At 43.1% G+C, this 17446-nt stretch overlaps 1 protein-coding gene across 1 annotated transcript in view; it reads left to right on the forward strand.

Annotated features, from left to right (window-relative positions):
* The first annotated feature begins 3303 nt into the window (after window positions 1-3303).
* The window catches only part of LOC144687325 (lysine-specific demethylase RSBN1L-like), a 78628-nt gene continuing 64485 nt past the window's right edge, over window positions 3304-17446 (forward strand). Inside the window, exon 1 of the mRNA XM_078553281.1 lies at window positions 3304-4210. Within this exon, the coding sequence (XP_078409407.1) occupies window positions 3706-4210 (505 nt within the window). The 5' untranslated portion in view covers window positions 3304-3705. The remainder of the gene's footprint in view (window positions 4211-17446) is intronic.

Raw genomic sequence — 17446 nt, forward strand, 5'->3', positions numbered from 1 at the left:
GACAGCTGAGTCAGTGAGAGAGAGAGAGGAGTGCATGGAGGAAAGCTTGAATACATGTGGTGACCCAGGGGAGAGGAATATTGGAAGAGAGTTCAAAACCCTCATGGAAGGCACCTGAGAGAAAGCGTCGGTTTGGGAGGAGCTTCCAAGGCGAGGTCTTGGAGAGTGGAGATTGGAAACTCTCATGTGAAAGACAGAGTGCAGTGAGACTGGTTGGCTCACAGTGTGACAAGTATTTGGGGGGAGTCGATGAGAGATCCATAGCATCTGGTTGAGGTGGCATTTGTTGCTTGGTTTCAGAGTGTGGTGTGACTGACCACAGGTCACCTATTGGTTTACATGGACCGTGTACTGACTGTGAACATTAGAGTATAAGATAGCTTTTGTAACTTGTGTTATCCTTACAAATCTGTATATATCTGTAAAGGTATAGTTGTGGGTGAAGGAATATTTTAATATAGTTAATCTTTTCTCATTAAATAAATGTTTTATTCTCTTGTTAAAAGTTTATTAGCTGATTCTGTTCAGTAGCCACTCTCCAAATATCTAAATAAACAAATTAAAAGTTAGGATCTATCAAGCTGTGTTCCACTCCGGGATGAGGCTTGTCCAGTGGTAACATCAGCTGGGATCATAACACTCTCCACATCCACTCTGTCAAAACCCCTCAGGGTCTTAAAGTTTTTGATGAAGTCACCTCTTACTCTTCTAAACTACAATGGGTACAAGCCTAACATGTCCAACCTTTCCTCATAAGATGACCTACCCATTCCTGCAATGAGTCTAGTAAACCTTCTCTGAACTGCTTCTAGCACATTTACATCCTTTCTTAAATAAGGAGACCAATATTGTACACAGTACTCCAGATGTGGTCTCACCAGTGCCCTGTACAACTGAAGCGTAACCTCCCTACTTTTGTATTCAATTCCCCTCATGATAAATGATAACATTCTATTAGCTTTCTTAATTACTTGCTGTACCTACATACTAGCCTTTTGTGATTTATGCACTAGGACACCCAGATCCCTCAACCTGAGCTCTGCAATCTCTCACCATTTAGATAATATGTTTCTCTTTTATTCGTCCTGCCAAAATGGACAATTTCACATTTGCCCACATTATACCCCATTTGCCAGGTCTTTGCATTCACTTAACCTATGTCCCTTTGTAGCCTTCTGATGTCCTATTCACAACTTACTTTCCTACCTATCTTTGTGTCATCAGGAAAATTTAGCAACCACACCATCTGTCCCTTCATCCAAGTCATTTATATAAATTGTAAAAAGTTGAGGTCCCAGCACTGATCCCTCTGGCAGATCACTTGTTATATCCTGCCAACCAGAATAAAACCCATTTATGGCTACTCTCTGTTTCCTGTTAGCCAATCTTCCATGAATGTTAATATGTTACCCCCTACACCATGAGCTTTTATTTTCCACAATAACCTTTGATGTAGCACTTTATCAAATGCCTTCTGGAAATCTAAGTACAGTACATCCACCGGTTCCCCTTTATCCACAGCATGTGACTCCTTCAAAGAACTCTAATAAATTGGTTAAACATGATTTCCCTTTCACAAACCATGTTCACTCTGCCTGATTGCCCTAAACTTTAATAAGTGCCCTTCTATAACATCTTTTAATAGCTTCTAACATTTTCTCTGACAGATGTTAGGCTAACTGGTCTGTAGTTTCCAGCTTTCTGTCTTTCTCCCTTTTTGATTAAAGGAGTTATGTTTGCTATTTTCCAACCTAATGGTACCTTCCCCTTATACATGCTGTGGCTGTAAGTGCAGGTCTGAGGCTCAAAATTCTGTCGTGAATAACTCATCTTCTGGCATGCTAAATCTGTCCACCATCTATGAGGCACAAGTCAGGAATATGATGGAATATTCTCCACTTGCCAGGATGACTACAATGCCAACAACACGAGCTCGACACCATCCAGGACAAAGCTGCTTGTTTAACTGACACCCCATCAAATACTTAACATTCACTCCCTCCAGCATCAACAGAGCGGCAACAATGTTTACCATTTACAAGGTGCACTGCAGCAACTCGCCAAGCCTCTTTCAGCAGCACCTTCCAAACCCGCAAACGACCACCTAGAAGGACAAGGACAGCAGACAGACCACCTGCAAGTTTCCCTCCAAACCACACATCATCCTGACTTGGAACTATATCGTCGTTCCTTCAATGTCACTAGGTCAGAAATCTGGAACTCACTTCATAACAGCACATATGAATTAGGAGCAAAAGTAAGCCACTCAAGCTTGCTGTGCCATTCAATAAGATCATGGCTGATCTGAATATAATCTCAACTCCACATTCCCACCTACCCCTGATAACGTTTCACCCCTTGTTTATCAAGAAGCTATCCAGCTTGGTTGGAAAATTAAATAGAATTTTTTGAAATAGAAGGTCTGACTGATTAAGCAGCACTGGCAAGAACAGCCAGGAAAAGCTTTATTGCCTGGCTCAGCCTGTGAAATAAAATGCAGATGGAAATTTAGAAACAGACCCAGGACAAATCCGCACAATTGCTTTCAAGCATTTTGCCCGATTGGAGGGACTCAAGTAGTGCTGCATTCTAAACAGGGAAATCCAGGTTCAGTACCCAGTCTCCACTACGTTTACATATGATTGTCACTGGCAACCAAAAGAAAAGTCAATGGACTTCTACTTATGTAACACCTTTTACAACCTCAGGATGTCCCAAAACGTTTTACAGCCAATGAAGTACTTGTAGCCACTGCTATGGTGTAGGAAGCCCGGCAGCCAATTGTGCACAGTAAACAGCAATGAGGTAACGTCCAGATAATCTCTTTTCAGTGATGTTGGTTGAAGAATAAACACTGGCCAGGCCAGCGAGGAGAACTCTTCTTTAAAATTTCAGAGAGGGCGGACTGGTCCACGGTTTAAAAGTCGGTACCGGTGACAGTGCGGCAGTCCCTCGGTCAGGCTGTCTGGATTTATGTGTTCAAGCCGCTTAAGTGGGACTTGAACCCGGAGAGAAGGGGGAAGTTTCCACCGAGCCGGCTGGCTATCTTCAATAACGGAGGCGTCCGTGGCTCACTCGGAACATCCCAACGAAACAGGAAGATAGGAGAAAAATAGGGGAAACCAGTCACCTACAAATAACGGAGCTTTTCTGAGCGATAATCTGAGGAGTGTCCAATATACGTTCCAAGCGCCTATCTCCAGAGTTGCTGAAGAGCGGCCTAGGCCCGCTGGCGACTGGTGACGACAGCGCGAGGGCATCCTGACGTCACACCGGAACTAACTCTCTCGACATTTAACACCTTGCAGGTCCTAAAGGAAAGTACATATATATTATAAACCATACCATTTGAGCGTCGCAGTCTTTCAATTTACATGCATATTACAATCGTTAAAATTTATTTAAAGAGATTACAATTCCGCGATTTTAAATATTATTTCCTGTAACCTAAATTTTCAGTTTGTGTTATCTTTCAGGATTGTACAAGCCCCGAGCTTCGAAGTGGCTGACTTCCCGTCATACCAGAAGTCCCGCCTCTTTCCTGAGGTTACTGTTTCCGCTCACAAGGTTAACGGAAGAGATTTGGCATGTGATTGACGTGCGAAGCGGCCAATCAGCTAGTGCGTTAGCTGCTCCGATTAGGTTGGCTCCGATACCCCAACAAGCGTTGGCCGAGAGAGATTTCTTTTTGGCCCAAGGTTCAAAATGGCGCAGTTGAGTTATGTACGCGTCGTGGTGGAGAAAAACGACAGCGACGAGCGGGCTGACCTGCCGTCAACTCCCAGCGCGGAGATCCTCAAAGTGAACCCGGCTTTGCATTCTTCCTCGGAGCACAGTAAAACAGCGGCCAAGAAAAGGAAGATGCAGCCATTGCCCGATGGTTACGGTAAACCCAAAGTGGAAGTGCGTGGCGCCCTGCCGCCGCCAACTAGTTTGATACCGGCGGGGAAAGCTAATGATGGGAAAGATGGGGACAGAGACCGGGAGAAGGGCAGTGGTAACAGTATCAAACGCTGTCCAGAACTCGGCGTTAGCTCTAAATATACAGTGGCTGCTCCTGCTCCTCGTCCCCTTCCCCCTGTTTACTCCTCTCTCTACCTTCACTCAAAATCCAATAAACCCTCCAAGGAAAAGTACAACAGCAGCAAAGAGAAGGAGAAGAAACACAGGGCTAAGAAAGAAAACGGTGACGTCAAGTTAATTCAGAAAGGTACAGTCATGCATATTTTGAAGTTAAATTACTTTTGAGTTCCCTCTCGCCGTATCGTGTTTTTATTTTTTGCTTGTATTGTTGACAGCAAGTGCGAATGTTGCACCTGAATGGAGCTACTGTGTTATATGTACTGTTCCCAGATGATTTTTTTTTGGCGCCAGCCGTGTAGTAAGTAGAGTTCGGCAAATCTGCATCAACTTAATAGAGGATTGTCGGAATCTAACTAGCAGACGTAATAGATATTATTGGAGATTTTGCTAGTAATATTGTATAGTGAGTTTTATATTTTAAGTAGAACGCGAACTAACAGATTAGTATGTTTTGCTGTACTTTGCATATCTTTTTATTGAAGTTAATTTGTTGTAAAGTTACTTTTAATGAACCACTGGTTGCTTATTCAGTCACTATGTTTCTGCCCACGCCCCTCTACTTTGCCCCTATAGTCCTTGTTTTTAAAATTCTACTCCGTAGTTACCTCCGCCCAACTCTTAGAAATGTGAGCTGTTGTCAAATCTGTTGGTAATGATGAAAACCGAGGTTAAATGTTTATATATACTAAAATTTCTGATGTTGCATAATTTTTAAATTCACGACACTACCAGTAAGCTTGGGGAGCTCTCCATATAGAGGAAAAGTAATGTGTATATTGAGTGCCCTAAATAAATAGCAGCGCATATCTTACTGCTTTTAATAAAAAAAATGTTAAGGTAAGTTTATTTATAATTGTCAGGATTGGGTCCCTGGATGCTGCTGTCTGACTTGGCCCTGTCTTATGGGGCTGCGAATGATGCAGAAAAGCCCGAAGCATAGTGAATCAGCTATCTCTGATGCTTTTTTTAAGTTGTTCAACAGCTGTTTGTTGGCATAATTTTAGTGCATGATACAGGCAAGCTACAAACTTGTGATTAAACCTACAGACTTACGGTTAAACCTAAGGGCATATAGCTGGTGAAAAAAAACCAAACATTAATATTAAAGGCACCAAGGCTTTGGATCTTTATGTGGGGGGCGAAAACTTGCATTTTCTATTTTGTTTCCTCTTTGCGTAAAGTTATAGCTTAAAGTAAGATTGAGAAAAAGAATGAACATTTTAAATGAACTCTGTTCCCAATACTATGTCCTATTTACCGCACGACTTTATTATTTAGCTGTGACTGCCTCAAAAAGTGGTGAATATTCAATGAGAAGCTGAGGGTTATATTTGGTACAGCAGAAAACTATTGTGATGTATGGCTAAATTTCATTCTCACTGCAGTGTGTATGCATCTCTGAAGTGAAAGTTTTCTTTGTCATGGAGTTTTTGGACTTTGGAGAAGCCTTATAAAAGCTCCATAGATGTCTTTTAAAGGTTGTTAAAGTACCACATAATGATGCAAAAGAAGAGATTTAGTAAATGTTGGAGGATGGCAAGGTACTTTAGGAGGATGTAGGTTGGTGAAATGGGCAGACACATGGCAGGTGAAACTTGACAGAGAAATGTGAAATGATGCATTTTGGAAGGTCGAATGATGTATTAACTAATTGGTACAATATAAAAAGGGATGCTGGAACAGAGACACCTAGGGGTTTACATATGCAAATCTTTGGAAGGGCAAGTTGATTTTGTTTTTTTGAAAATATGGGTTCCTTGATTTTATCAATACAGGAAAAAGAAACAAGGAAGTTATGCAAACCCTTTATAAGCCACTATCTTAGGTATCAGCTTAAATTGTGTCTAATTCTGGGATTTTAGGAAGCAATGATAAGGCCTTAGGGAAGGTACAGAGGAGATTTACTGGAATGGCACCGGGTGAAGTACCAGTTCTGGGGAGAGGCGAGAGAAGCTTGGATTGTTCTCATTGGGTGAGAGAAATTTCATAGAGGAATGCAAAATTGAGGGGCTTGATAAGAGTAAATAGCGCGAAGCTGGAGGGAAGATCAGTAGAAGATACAGTTTTAAGATGATTGACAAATGAGCTAGATAAACATTTTTTTATATACTGAGTTATGATGATCTGGAATGCACTGCCAGAAAGGGTGATAAAAGCAAGTTCAATGGCAACTTTCAAAGGAAATTTTATAAGTGCTTGAAAAGGAAAATAAATTGCAGGAACGTGGGGAAAAGAAGGGAGTTGGTTAGCTCTTTCAAAGAGCCAGCACAGGTGGGATGGGCCAAATGGCTGCCTCGTGTGCCATATAGCTGTATGATGTATTAATTTAACAAGACTAGTTTGTCCTGCGTGGATTTAATTACAGAGGATACACTTACCAGGAAAGATTGAACAGGCTGGGGCATTTTTCTCTGGAAAAGACAAGGCTGATGAGTGACCTGATTATCAGTCTTTTAAGATAATGTAAAGAATTGATAGGATAGATGTAGAGAGAATGTTTCCACTTGTGAGGAGTTCAAAACTAGAGATTATAACTATAAGATAATCACGAAGAAATCCTATATTGAATTTAGAGGAAACGCCTTTGTCCAAAAGTAGTAAGAATGTAGAATTCACTACCACAAGGAATAGTTCAGGTAAATATCCTAGGGAGAAAAGAAGAGATTTATATGCTGACAGGGTTAAATGAAGATGGATTGGAGGAGGCTTGTGTGAAGCATAAATGCTGGCACTGACCAGTTGGGACGAATGACCTGTTTCTGTGCTGCAGACTCATTGAAAACTCACGCCACCTGACATGAATAGATTTACATCACCGAGTTACAATGAGCTAAATGGAACCTATGCCAGTGGGTTTGTTAAACTATTGGGAATACATCTGCTCTGTTTTCCAAGTGGTATGACAAGATTTAAGTCACAGTTGGCTAAATTATGAAGGCATGATTTTTGACAAGTGTTGCTACATGCCTAGTAGAAGCTCGGTATTTTTAGAACTAATGAGATTCACAGAAGACTAGTTATAGAGAAATGTATCTTCTCCCCACAGATTGTGTGGAATAGATGCGCTGAAAAACATTTAATGCCATGCTGATTTAAAAGTTTTATCGCCTAGTCAGTGCCTGGGCACTATTAAGATAACCTTGGCCATCTGTACATTTTGGGATATTATGGTTTCTGTGTTACTGGGAGCTGTCAGTTTGAACTGTTGTAGCAACCAGTTTGGGTTCAATGGTAACATTTTGAGATTATTTTGCAGTTTTACTTGTGCCTTTGGAGGCTAGGAAGAACCATCCAGCAAAAGCTATATTGAAATGATAACATTCATGATGGGGCAGACCATATGCTGTGTGGAAGGGGGAGGCTTGATCTCTTAAATGTCCTTTTTCGATTGACCACAGGCAAATAAAGTCACACTTTATTTGTCCACAAACGCAGTGGCTTTCTCAAACACAACCAACTGTAGGCTGTCTGCTGTGGCCAGGGAAAACAGGGATGAGTATCTAAAACAATATAAAATAATCTAAAATTAGGGAAAGCAGAACAAGAAAGTGACAAGACATGGCAAAAAGGATTTGTCATAGCTAGAAAATAAAGCATTCCACTGATCATAAATATTTTCTACAAATGTAAAATATTGGTGTAATGCCTATTGGTGTAATGCCTTTATATTCTTCTTTGACTAGCATGATGAAGTTAGAGTTGAATCATGAGGACCAGTTGCATAAGCTTGGCTAGTATTCCTTGAATTTAGAAGATTGAGGCATTATTTAATTGGGGTGATTAAAATAATAAATGGATTTGATAGGATAGATAAAGAGAAACGTATTTCCTCTAGGGAAGTCCAGAACAAGGGAGTGTAATCTCAAAATTAAAGCAAAGCCATTCAGCAGTCAAATCATGTCCAAACATGACGCACTTTTTCGTACACTGGGCAATAGAAATCTGGAACAAAAACTGAAAGTGCTGGAAAAACTCAGCAGGTCTAACAGCATCTGTGGAGAGAGAAAAAAACAAGAGTTAATGTTTTGAGTCCGTATGACTCCTCTTCGGTGCTGGAATAGAAATCTGAAATTCTCTCCCCCAAAAAGGCTGGATTCTTTGCCAATTGAAATTTTCAAGACCGGTAAGGATCTAAAAGGCAAGTAAATGAGATTGAGATACAGATTAACCATGATATAATAGAATGGCTTGTGGGGCTGAATGGCCTACTTCTGTTCCTCTTGTGATATATTTGAAAATAAACTTTTATTGTGCCGTTTCTGCTTTCCAATTTGTAATAATGGAGGACACTCTTTTCTCTACTAATTTGATAGTTTTTTTAGCTTTGTTCAGGAGTCAGTTGAAATTAGTAAATGCAGTCATAGTATCTGAAATTCAATGGCCAGAGATGCTATAAAATGTTCTAACTGTTTGATCATTGTTGGCCAAAGGTGCTTGGCTTATTTGATTGTCCAATTTTGTCCAGAAGTTAAACAAATCCAGATTGACCCTGTAACCACACTGTTTTCTAACATCATTGCTGTCTCTTTTTCATATGTGCCGCTGTGGGGAAAACACTCGCTCTGAAATAAAAGCAGAAATTGCTGGCAACACTCAGGTGATCGAACAGCATATGTGGAGAGCGGTCAGTAGGGTTAATCTTCCAGCTCAAATGAAAGAAAGACTTGCATTTATATAGTGCCTTTAACAACCTCAGGACTTCCCAAAATACTTTATAGCCAATTAAGTACTTTATTTTTTAAGCGTGGCCACTGTGATAATGTAGGAAATAACTTTTGTCAGAACAGAATTCTCTTTCTGATATGTTCTTAACAAGTGCAACACTTAAAAGCTACAGAATGCACAAAGGTGGTTAACAGGAAACTAAATGCATCAGTTTGTATGGCTAATATTTGGATTCTATAAATTCATTTTATTAAGTAATAATGGAAGGATACGATTGAATAACAGCTACTACAGTATACTCAGACTAAGATGCAAGTACATTGCACCATACCAAAGAGGATATATATGCCTTATAAATAAATGTTGCCATGAGGTGACAGATGTCAGTGATAGCACAAATGAAATGCTTTTCTTTCTCTTGGTATCTTATGTCAGCATTAAGTATTTCATGGTGTAATATTGGACAGGGAAGTGAAGCTGCTTCCACTCCTCCCTGATTGGTTACAACCACACTTGCTTCTCTACTCCACCAATTAAACATTTCCACTTTCCATATTGGCAGTACTTGTAGTCGGTCTTGTTAAGAGGCTATTAGAGAACTTGTGGATCCGTGCCATCAGTGATTTTGGTTGAACTAATTTTGAATAGATTTGTTGCTAGCAGACTCGTGTCATGGATCGAAATACTAGATGCGCAGAGAAATACGTATACGTAACCAGCTGTCGACAATTTCTCCAGGATATTCTTTTAAATTTATAGGCGTCATAATGTCACGTAAATGAGACTCTTTTACTGTCCCTGGTTTCCTGCAGTGTTACTGTTGGTAAATTTCAGCATTGCTCCCTATATCCAAATTACCGATATCTATCAAGACCAAATGGACTCGAGCATTGACCTAGGGTACATCATTTCAGTCTTCTCCAACTCGAGCAACATGCGTTGATTTTAAATGTGTCCCCTGTCTGTTGATCAACTTTTTATCTACACTGCTAAATTTTCTTTCCATATGCCTAAAGTTTTCTAACTTACTTTTATAAGTTGTCTTTAGAAGTGAGTTGATTGGTTCACTATAATTCCTTGGATTTAGGTCCGCTGTGAGGTTGGGGGAAGATCACTGGACATTGATTGTGTGTATGGATTGAGAAACTACAGTTTGAATTTATATTTGACTGTTAACATAGAGAATTGTCTCAAAGTGCTTCAGAAATAAGCTTAAGGAAAACCTGATGTTGACCTGGTAAAGGACAGACTAGGATGGCATCTGAAAGCTTAGTCAAAGAGATAGATATTGGGGTTTTTTTTTAGAAGTGGAGGGTTTGGGGAGGGAGCTCCAAAAAGTAGAATGAAGATGTCTGAGAGAACCACCAGCCGTGACAGGACAGAGAAAGGGGAATGCATAAAAGGCAGAGGAATACAGAGTTTAGGAAGTGCTGTGTCCATTTGAGGCTAAATGGATGAGATGGAGAATAGAATCAGTGGTAAGAGAGTGGAGATTTTAATAGGTGTTGAAGATTATGTTTTCAATCTCTTCAATATTCAGCTGGAGGAACACGTGGCACTCCCAAGATTAAGTTGGATTAGCAGTCTGACATCATACGTGTGATAAAGGGGTCGAAAAGATGGTGGAGGAGTAAATGACTGTATTTCACAGAATCACAGTGCAGAAGAGGCCCTTCGGCCCATCGAGTCTGCACCGACACGTGAGAAACACCTGACCTACCTACCTAATCCCATTTACCAGCACTTGGCCCATAGCCTTGAATGTTATGACATGCCAAGTGCTCATCCAGGTACTTTTTAAAGGATGTGAGGCAACCCGCCTCCACCACCCTCCCAGGCTGTGCATTCCAGACCGTCACCACCCTCTGGGTAAAAAACTTTTTCCTCACATCCCCCCCCCTAAACCTCCTGCCCCTCACCTTGAACTTATGCCCCCTTGTGACTGACCCTTCAACTAAGGGGAACAGCTGCTCTCTATCCACCCTGTTCATGCCACTCATTATCTTGTACACCTCGATCAGATCGCCCCTCAGTCTTCTCTGATCCAACGAAAACAACCCAAGTGTATCCAACCTCTCTTCATAACTTAAATGTTTCATCCCAGGCAACACCCTGGTGAATCTCCTCTGCACCCCCTCCAGTGTAATCACATCCTTCCCAAAATGTGGCGACCAGAACTGCACACAGTAGTCCAGCTGTGGCCTCACCAAGGTTCTATACAACTCCAACACGACCTCCCTACTTTTGTAATCTTTGCCTTGATTGATAAAGGCAAGTGTCCCAAATGCCTTTTTCACCACCCCACTAACATGCCCCTCTGCCTTCAGAGATCTATGGACACACACACCAAGGTCCCTTTGTTGCTCAGAACTTCCTAGTGTCATGCCGTTCATTCAATACTTCCTTGTCAAATTACTCCTTCCAAAGTGTATCATCTCACACTTTTCAGGGTTAAATTCCATCTGCCACTTATCTGCCCATTTGACCATCCCATCTTTATCTTCTTGTAGCCCAAGACATTCAACTTCACTGTTAACCACCTGGCCAATCTTTGTGTCATCTGCAAATTTACTAACCCTACCCCCTACATAGTCATCTATGTCGTTTATATAAATGACAAACAATAGGGGACCGAGCACAGATCCCTATGGTACGCCACTGGACACTGGCTTCCAGTCGCTAAAGCATCCTTCTGTCATCACCCTCTGTCTCCTACAACTAAGCCAATTCTGAATCCAGCTCATCAAATTACCCTGTATCCCATGTGCATTTGCCTTCTTTATAAGTCTCCCATGTGGGACCTTGTCAAAGGCTTTGCTGAAATCTATATAAACTACATCAGCTGCACTACCCTCATCTACACACCTGGTCACCTCTTCAAAATGTTTAAATTAACGCTGTCCAATATTTAGCCCCTTAACTGATATAGTTAATTGGAAATCCAGATATGGGTAATTACATTTCTGATTTTTCTTAATCTTTCGTGGGATATGGGTGTCGCTAACAAAGCCAACGTGTTGCCTATCCCTAATTGCCCTTAAGAAGGTGGTGAGCTGCCACCTTGAACCACTACAGTCCATCTGGCCCAAGTAATCCCACAGTGTTGTTAGGGACTTCCAGGATTTGATCTAGCGATAGTGAAGGAACAGCAAAATATGAATATATGAACTAGGAGCAGGGGTTGGCAATTTGGCCCCTCTAACTTGTTCCGCCATTCAATAAGATCATCGCTGATCTGGTTGTGGCCTCTACCCTGCATTCCACCTCCCCCAAAAATCTTTGATTCCCTCGTTAGTCAAGAATCTATCTACCTCTTTAAAAAATATTAAATGATCTTGCCTCCACCATGCTCACCAAAAATTCACAACCCTCAGAAAGAAAAATTCTTATTTCTGTCTTAAATGGGAGACCCCTTATTTTTAAACGGTGTCATCTAGTTCTAGTCTCTCCACAAGGGGGAACGTCCTTTCAGCATCCACCCTGTTAAGCCCTCTCAGGACTTATATGTTTTAATAATATCACCTCTCAATCTTTTAAACTCCAGTGGATACAGGCCCAGCCAGTGCAACCTTTCCACGTATGATAAACCCCCATCCTAGGGAGCAGTCTTTCTAATTCTAATTTCTGCCCCCCCCCACCCCCCCTTTCACCTCTTGATTCACAATTATTTCTGGGATATTATTTGTAGCCTCTACAATGAAGCCAGACGCAAAATATCAGTTCAGTTCATCTGCCATTTCCTTATTTTCCATTATTATTTCCCCATTCTCACTCTCTAGAGGCCCAAAGCTCATTTTGATCTTTTCCTTTTTAAGTACCTGTAGTAACTCTTACTATGGGGAGGCAGTGGCTGTGTGGTATTGTCTCTGGACTAGTAGTCCAGAGACCCAGGGTAATGCTCTGGGGACCTGGGTTCAAATCCCGCCATGGCAGATGTCTGATGATGGCCATGAAACCATTGTCGATTGTCGTAAAAACCCACCTAGTTCACTAATGTCCTTTAGAGAAAGAAATATGCTGCCCTTGCCTGTGATTCCAGGCTCTTCAATGCCCTCTGAAATGGTTGTATCAAACTGCTACAATGTCTATTAAGGAATGGAACCGAATGGACCACTTGGCATCGACTTAGGCACCGGAGATGACAGCAGCAAACTCAGCCCTGTCGACTCTGCAAAGTCCTCCTTGCTAACATCTGGGGGCTTGTGCCAAAATTGGGAGAGCTGTTCTACAGCCTGACATGGTCACACTCACGGAATCGCACCTTACAATGTCCCAGATGGCACCATCACCATCCCCGGGTATGTGCTGTCCCACTGGCAGGATGGACCCAGCAGAGATAGTGACAGAGTGGTATACAGTTGGGAGGGAGTTGCCCCTGGAGCCATCATCATTGACTCCGGACCCCATGAAGTCTTGTGGCATTGGGTCAAAAATGGGCAAGGAAACTTCCTGCTGATTACCACATACCGCCCCCCTCAGCTGATGAATCAGCACTCCTCTATGTTACTTGGACGAAGCATTGAATGTCCCCGGGTGGGGGACTTCACTGTCCATTGCCAAGGTGGTGAGGGAGCCAACGAGGGAAAAACATACTTGACCTCATCCTCTCAAATCTCTCTGCTGCAGATGCATCTGCCCATGACAGTATAGGTGGGAATGACTACTGCACAGTCCTTGTGGAGACGAACCCCCGTCTTCACATTGAGGATACCCTCCATCGTGAACTGTGGCACTACCGCCGTGCTAAATAGGATAGGTTTCAAAAAGATCTAGCAACTCGAGACTGGGCATCCATGAGGCGCTGTGGACCATCAGTAGCAGCAGAATTGTACTTGACCACAACCTGTAACCTCATGGCCTGGCATATCCCCCCATTCTACCATTACCATCAAGCTAGGGGATCAACACTGTTTCATTGAAACATGCAGGAGGGTATGCCAGGAGCAGCAGGCATACCTAAAAGTGAGGTGTCAACCTGGTGAAGCTACAACTTGGGACTACTTGCATGCTAAACAGCGTTAACTGCATGTGACAGACAGCTAAGTGATCCCATAAGCTACAGATCAGATCTAAGCTCTGAGGTCCTGCCACATCCAGTCTGGTGGACAATTGAACAACTCGCTGGAGGAGGAAGATCCACAAATATCCGCATCCTCAATGGCGGTGGAGCCCAGCATATCAGTACAAAAGATAAGGCTGAAGCATTTGCAACAATCTTCAGATAGAAGGCTGAGTGGATGATCTATCTTGACCTCCTGAGGCCTCCAGTGTCACAGATGCCAGTCTTCAGTCAATTCGATGCACCCCACGTGATATCAAGAAACAGCTGAAGGTGTTGGATAATGCAAAGGCCATGGGCCCCGACAATATTCCTACAATACACTGGTGCTCCACAACTTGCCACGCCCCTAGCCAAACTGTTCTAGTCTAGCTACAGCACTGGCATCTACCCAGCAATGTGAAAAATGGCCCAGATATGTCATATACACAAACAGCAGGACAAATCCAACCCGGCCGATTACCACCCCATCAGTCTACTCTCGATCATCAGTAAAGTGATGAAAGGGGTCATCAACAGTGCTATTAAGCGGCACTTGCTTAGTAGTAACCTGCTCACTGGGGCTCAGTTTGGGTTCTGCCAGGATCACTCAGCTCCTGACCTCATTACAGACTTAGTTCAAACATGGACAAAAGAGCTGAAATGAGAGGTGAGGTGAAAGTGACTGCCCTTGACATCATGGTAGCATTTGACTGAGCTTGGCATCAAGGACCCCTATCAAAACTGGACTCAAAGGGAATTGGGGTGCTGGGGGGAATCTCCGCTGTCTGGAGTCATACCTAGCACAAAGGAAGATGGTTGTGGTTGTTGGAGGTCAGTCATCTCAGTACCAGGACATTACTGCAAGAGTTCCTCAGGATAGTGTCCTAGACCTGACCATCTTCAGCTGCTTCTTCAATCACATTCCTACCTTCCTTCCATCATAAGGTCAGAAGTGGGGATGTTCAGCACCATTCATGACTCCTCAGATACTGAAGCAGTCCATGCCCAAATGCAGCAAGACATGGACAGTATCCAGGCTTGGGCTGACAAGCGGCAAGTAATATTCGTGCCACACAAGTGCTGGGCAATGACCATCTCCAACAAGAGAATGCAACCATTGCCCTTGATGTTCAGTGGCATTACCATCGCTGAATCCCCAATATCAACATCCTGGGGGTTACCACTGACCAGAAACTGAACTGGACTAGCCGCATAAACACTGTCTACAAGAGCAGGCCAGAGGCTTGGAATCCTGTAGCGAGTAACCCGAGTAACTCACCACCTGACTCCCCAAAGCCTGTCCACCATCTACAGGGCATAAGTCAGGAGTGTTGTGGAATATTCTCCACTTGCTTGGATGAATGCATCTCCAACAACACTCAAGAAGCTGCACACCATCCAAGACAAAGCAGCCTGCTTGATTAGCACCACATCCACAAACATTCACTCCCTCCACCGCTGATGCACAGTAGCAACAGGTGTGTAGCATCTACGAGATGCGCTGCAGGAATTCATCAAGCCTCCTTATACGGCACCTTCCAAACCCACGACCACTATCACCTAGAAGGACAAGAGCGCAGACATATGGGAGCATCACCGCCTGGAAGTTCCTGTCCAAGCCACACACTGTCCTGACTTGGAAATGTATTGCCTTTCCTTCACTGTCGCTGGGTCAAAATCCCTGGAACTTCCTCCCTAACAGCACTGTGGGTGTAGCTACACCACATGGACTGTAGCAGTTCAAGAAAGCAGCTCACCTGCACCTTCTCAAGGCCAATTAGGGGTGGGCAATAAATTCTGGCCTTGCCAGCAATGCCCACATTCCGAGAATGAATAAAAAATGATTTTATATTTCTAGCTAGCTTTCTCTCGTACTCTCTCCCTCCTCATTAATCTTTTAGTCATTCTTTGATGCTCTTTATATTCTGTGCAATCTTCTGACCTGCCACTCATCTTTGTAGAATTACACGCTTTTTCTTTCAATTTGATACTATCTTTAACTTCTTTAGTTAGCCACGGATGGTGCCCTTCCCTTAGCCTTTCTTTCTCACTGGAATGTATCTTTTGGAGTATTCTGAAATGTCTCCTTAAATGTCTGCCACTGCATCTCTACTGACCTATCCCTTAACCTAATTTCCCAGTTTACTTTAGCCAGCTCTGTCTTCATGCCCTCATAATTGCCCTTAATTAAGATATAGTTCCAAGTCACATGGTGTATGGCTTGGAGGGGAGCTTGCAGGTGGTGGTGGTGTTCCCATGTGTCTGCTGCCGTTGTTCTTCTTGATGGTAGAGCCATGGGTCTGAACGGTGCTGTCGAAGGAGCCTTGGTGAGTTGCTGCAGTGTATCTTGTATATAGTACACCCTGCTGCCACTGTTGGTAGTGGAGGAAGTGAATGTTTAAGTTGGGTGGGGTGCTGATCAAGAGGACTGCATTCTCCTGGATGGCGTCAAGCTTCTCGAGTGTTGTTGGAGCCGTGCCCATCCAGGCAAATGGAGAGTATTCCATCACACTCGTCTTGTAGATGTTAAATAGACTTTGTGGAGTCGGGACATGAGGTACTTGCCCCTGAATTCCCAATCTCTTGACTGCTCTTGTAGCCACAGTATTTAAATGGCTGGACTAGTTCAGTTTCTAGTCATGGTAACCCCCAAGGATGTTGTTAGTGGGGGATTCAGCAATGGTAATGCCATTGAATATCAAGGGGAGATGGTTGGATTCTCTCTTGTTGGAGATGGTCATATTACCTGGCAAATGTGTGGTGTGAATGTTACTTGCTACTTATCAGCCCAAGCCTGAATGTTGTCCACATCCTGCTGCAGACGGACACAGGCCGCTTCTGTATCTGAGGAGTTATGAATTCCCACTTCTGATCTTATAATGGAGGGAAGGTCAGTGATAAATCAGCTGAAGGTGGTTGTGCCTAGGGCACGACTCTGAGGAACTGCTCCTGCAGCAATGTCCTGGGACTGCGAAAACTGACCTCGACAAATCATCTTCCTTTGTGCTAGATGTGACGCCAATCATTGGATTCCCATTGAGTTCAGTTTTGTCAGGGCTTATTGATGCCACACTGTCAAATGCCCTTTATGTCAAGGGCAGTCACTCTCACCTCTGGATTTCAGCTCTTTTGCCCATGTTTGGGTCAAGGCTGTAATAAGGTCATGAGCCTTTGCAGTATTCAGTGCCTTAACCATTTCATGTGGAGTGAATCGATTCGGGTGAAGACTGGCATCTGAAAGTTGGGGACCTCAGGAGGAAGCGGAGATGGATCATCCAGTTGGCACTTCTGACTGAAGATGATTGCAGATGCTTCAGCCTTGTCTTTTGCACTAAAGTGCTAGGCTCCCATATCATTGAGGATGGGGTTATTTGTGGAGTTGCCCCCTCTAGTTCGTTGTTTAATTGTCGTCCACTATTCCTGACTGAACATGGCAGGATTGCAGAGCTTTGATTTGATCCATTTCTTGTGAGATAGTTTAGCTCAATCTATCGCATGCAGCTCCCGCTATTTGGCATGCAAGTAGTCCTGTGTTCTAGCTTCACCGGGCTGCTAGTTTTTAGGTATGCCTGGTGCTGCTCCTGTCATGCCCTCTTGTCCTCTTCATTGGACCAGGGTTGATCTCTTGATTTGATGGCAATGGTAGAGTGAGGGATA

The sequence above is a fragment of the Cetorhinus maximus genome, chromosome 12 (genome assembly GCF_964194155.1).
Source record: "Cetorhinus maximus chromosome 12, sCetMax3.hap1.1, whole genome shotgun sequence".
NCBI classification, from domain to species: Eukaryota; Metazoa; Chordata; class Chondrichthyes; order Lamniformes; family Cetorhinidae; genus Cetorhinus; species Cetorhinus maximus.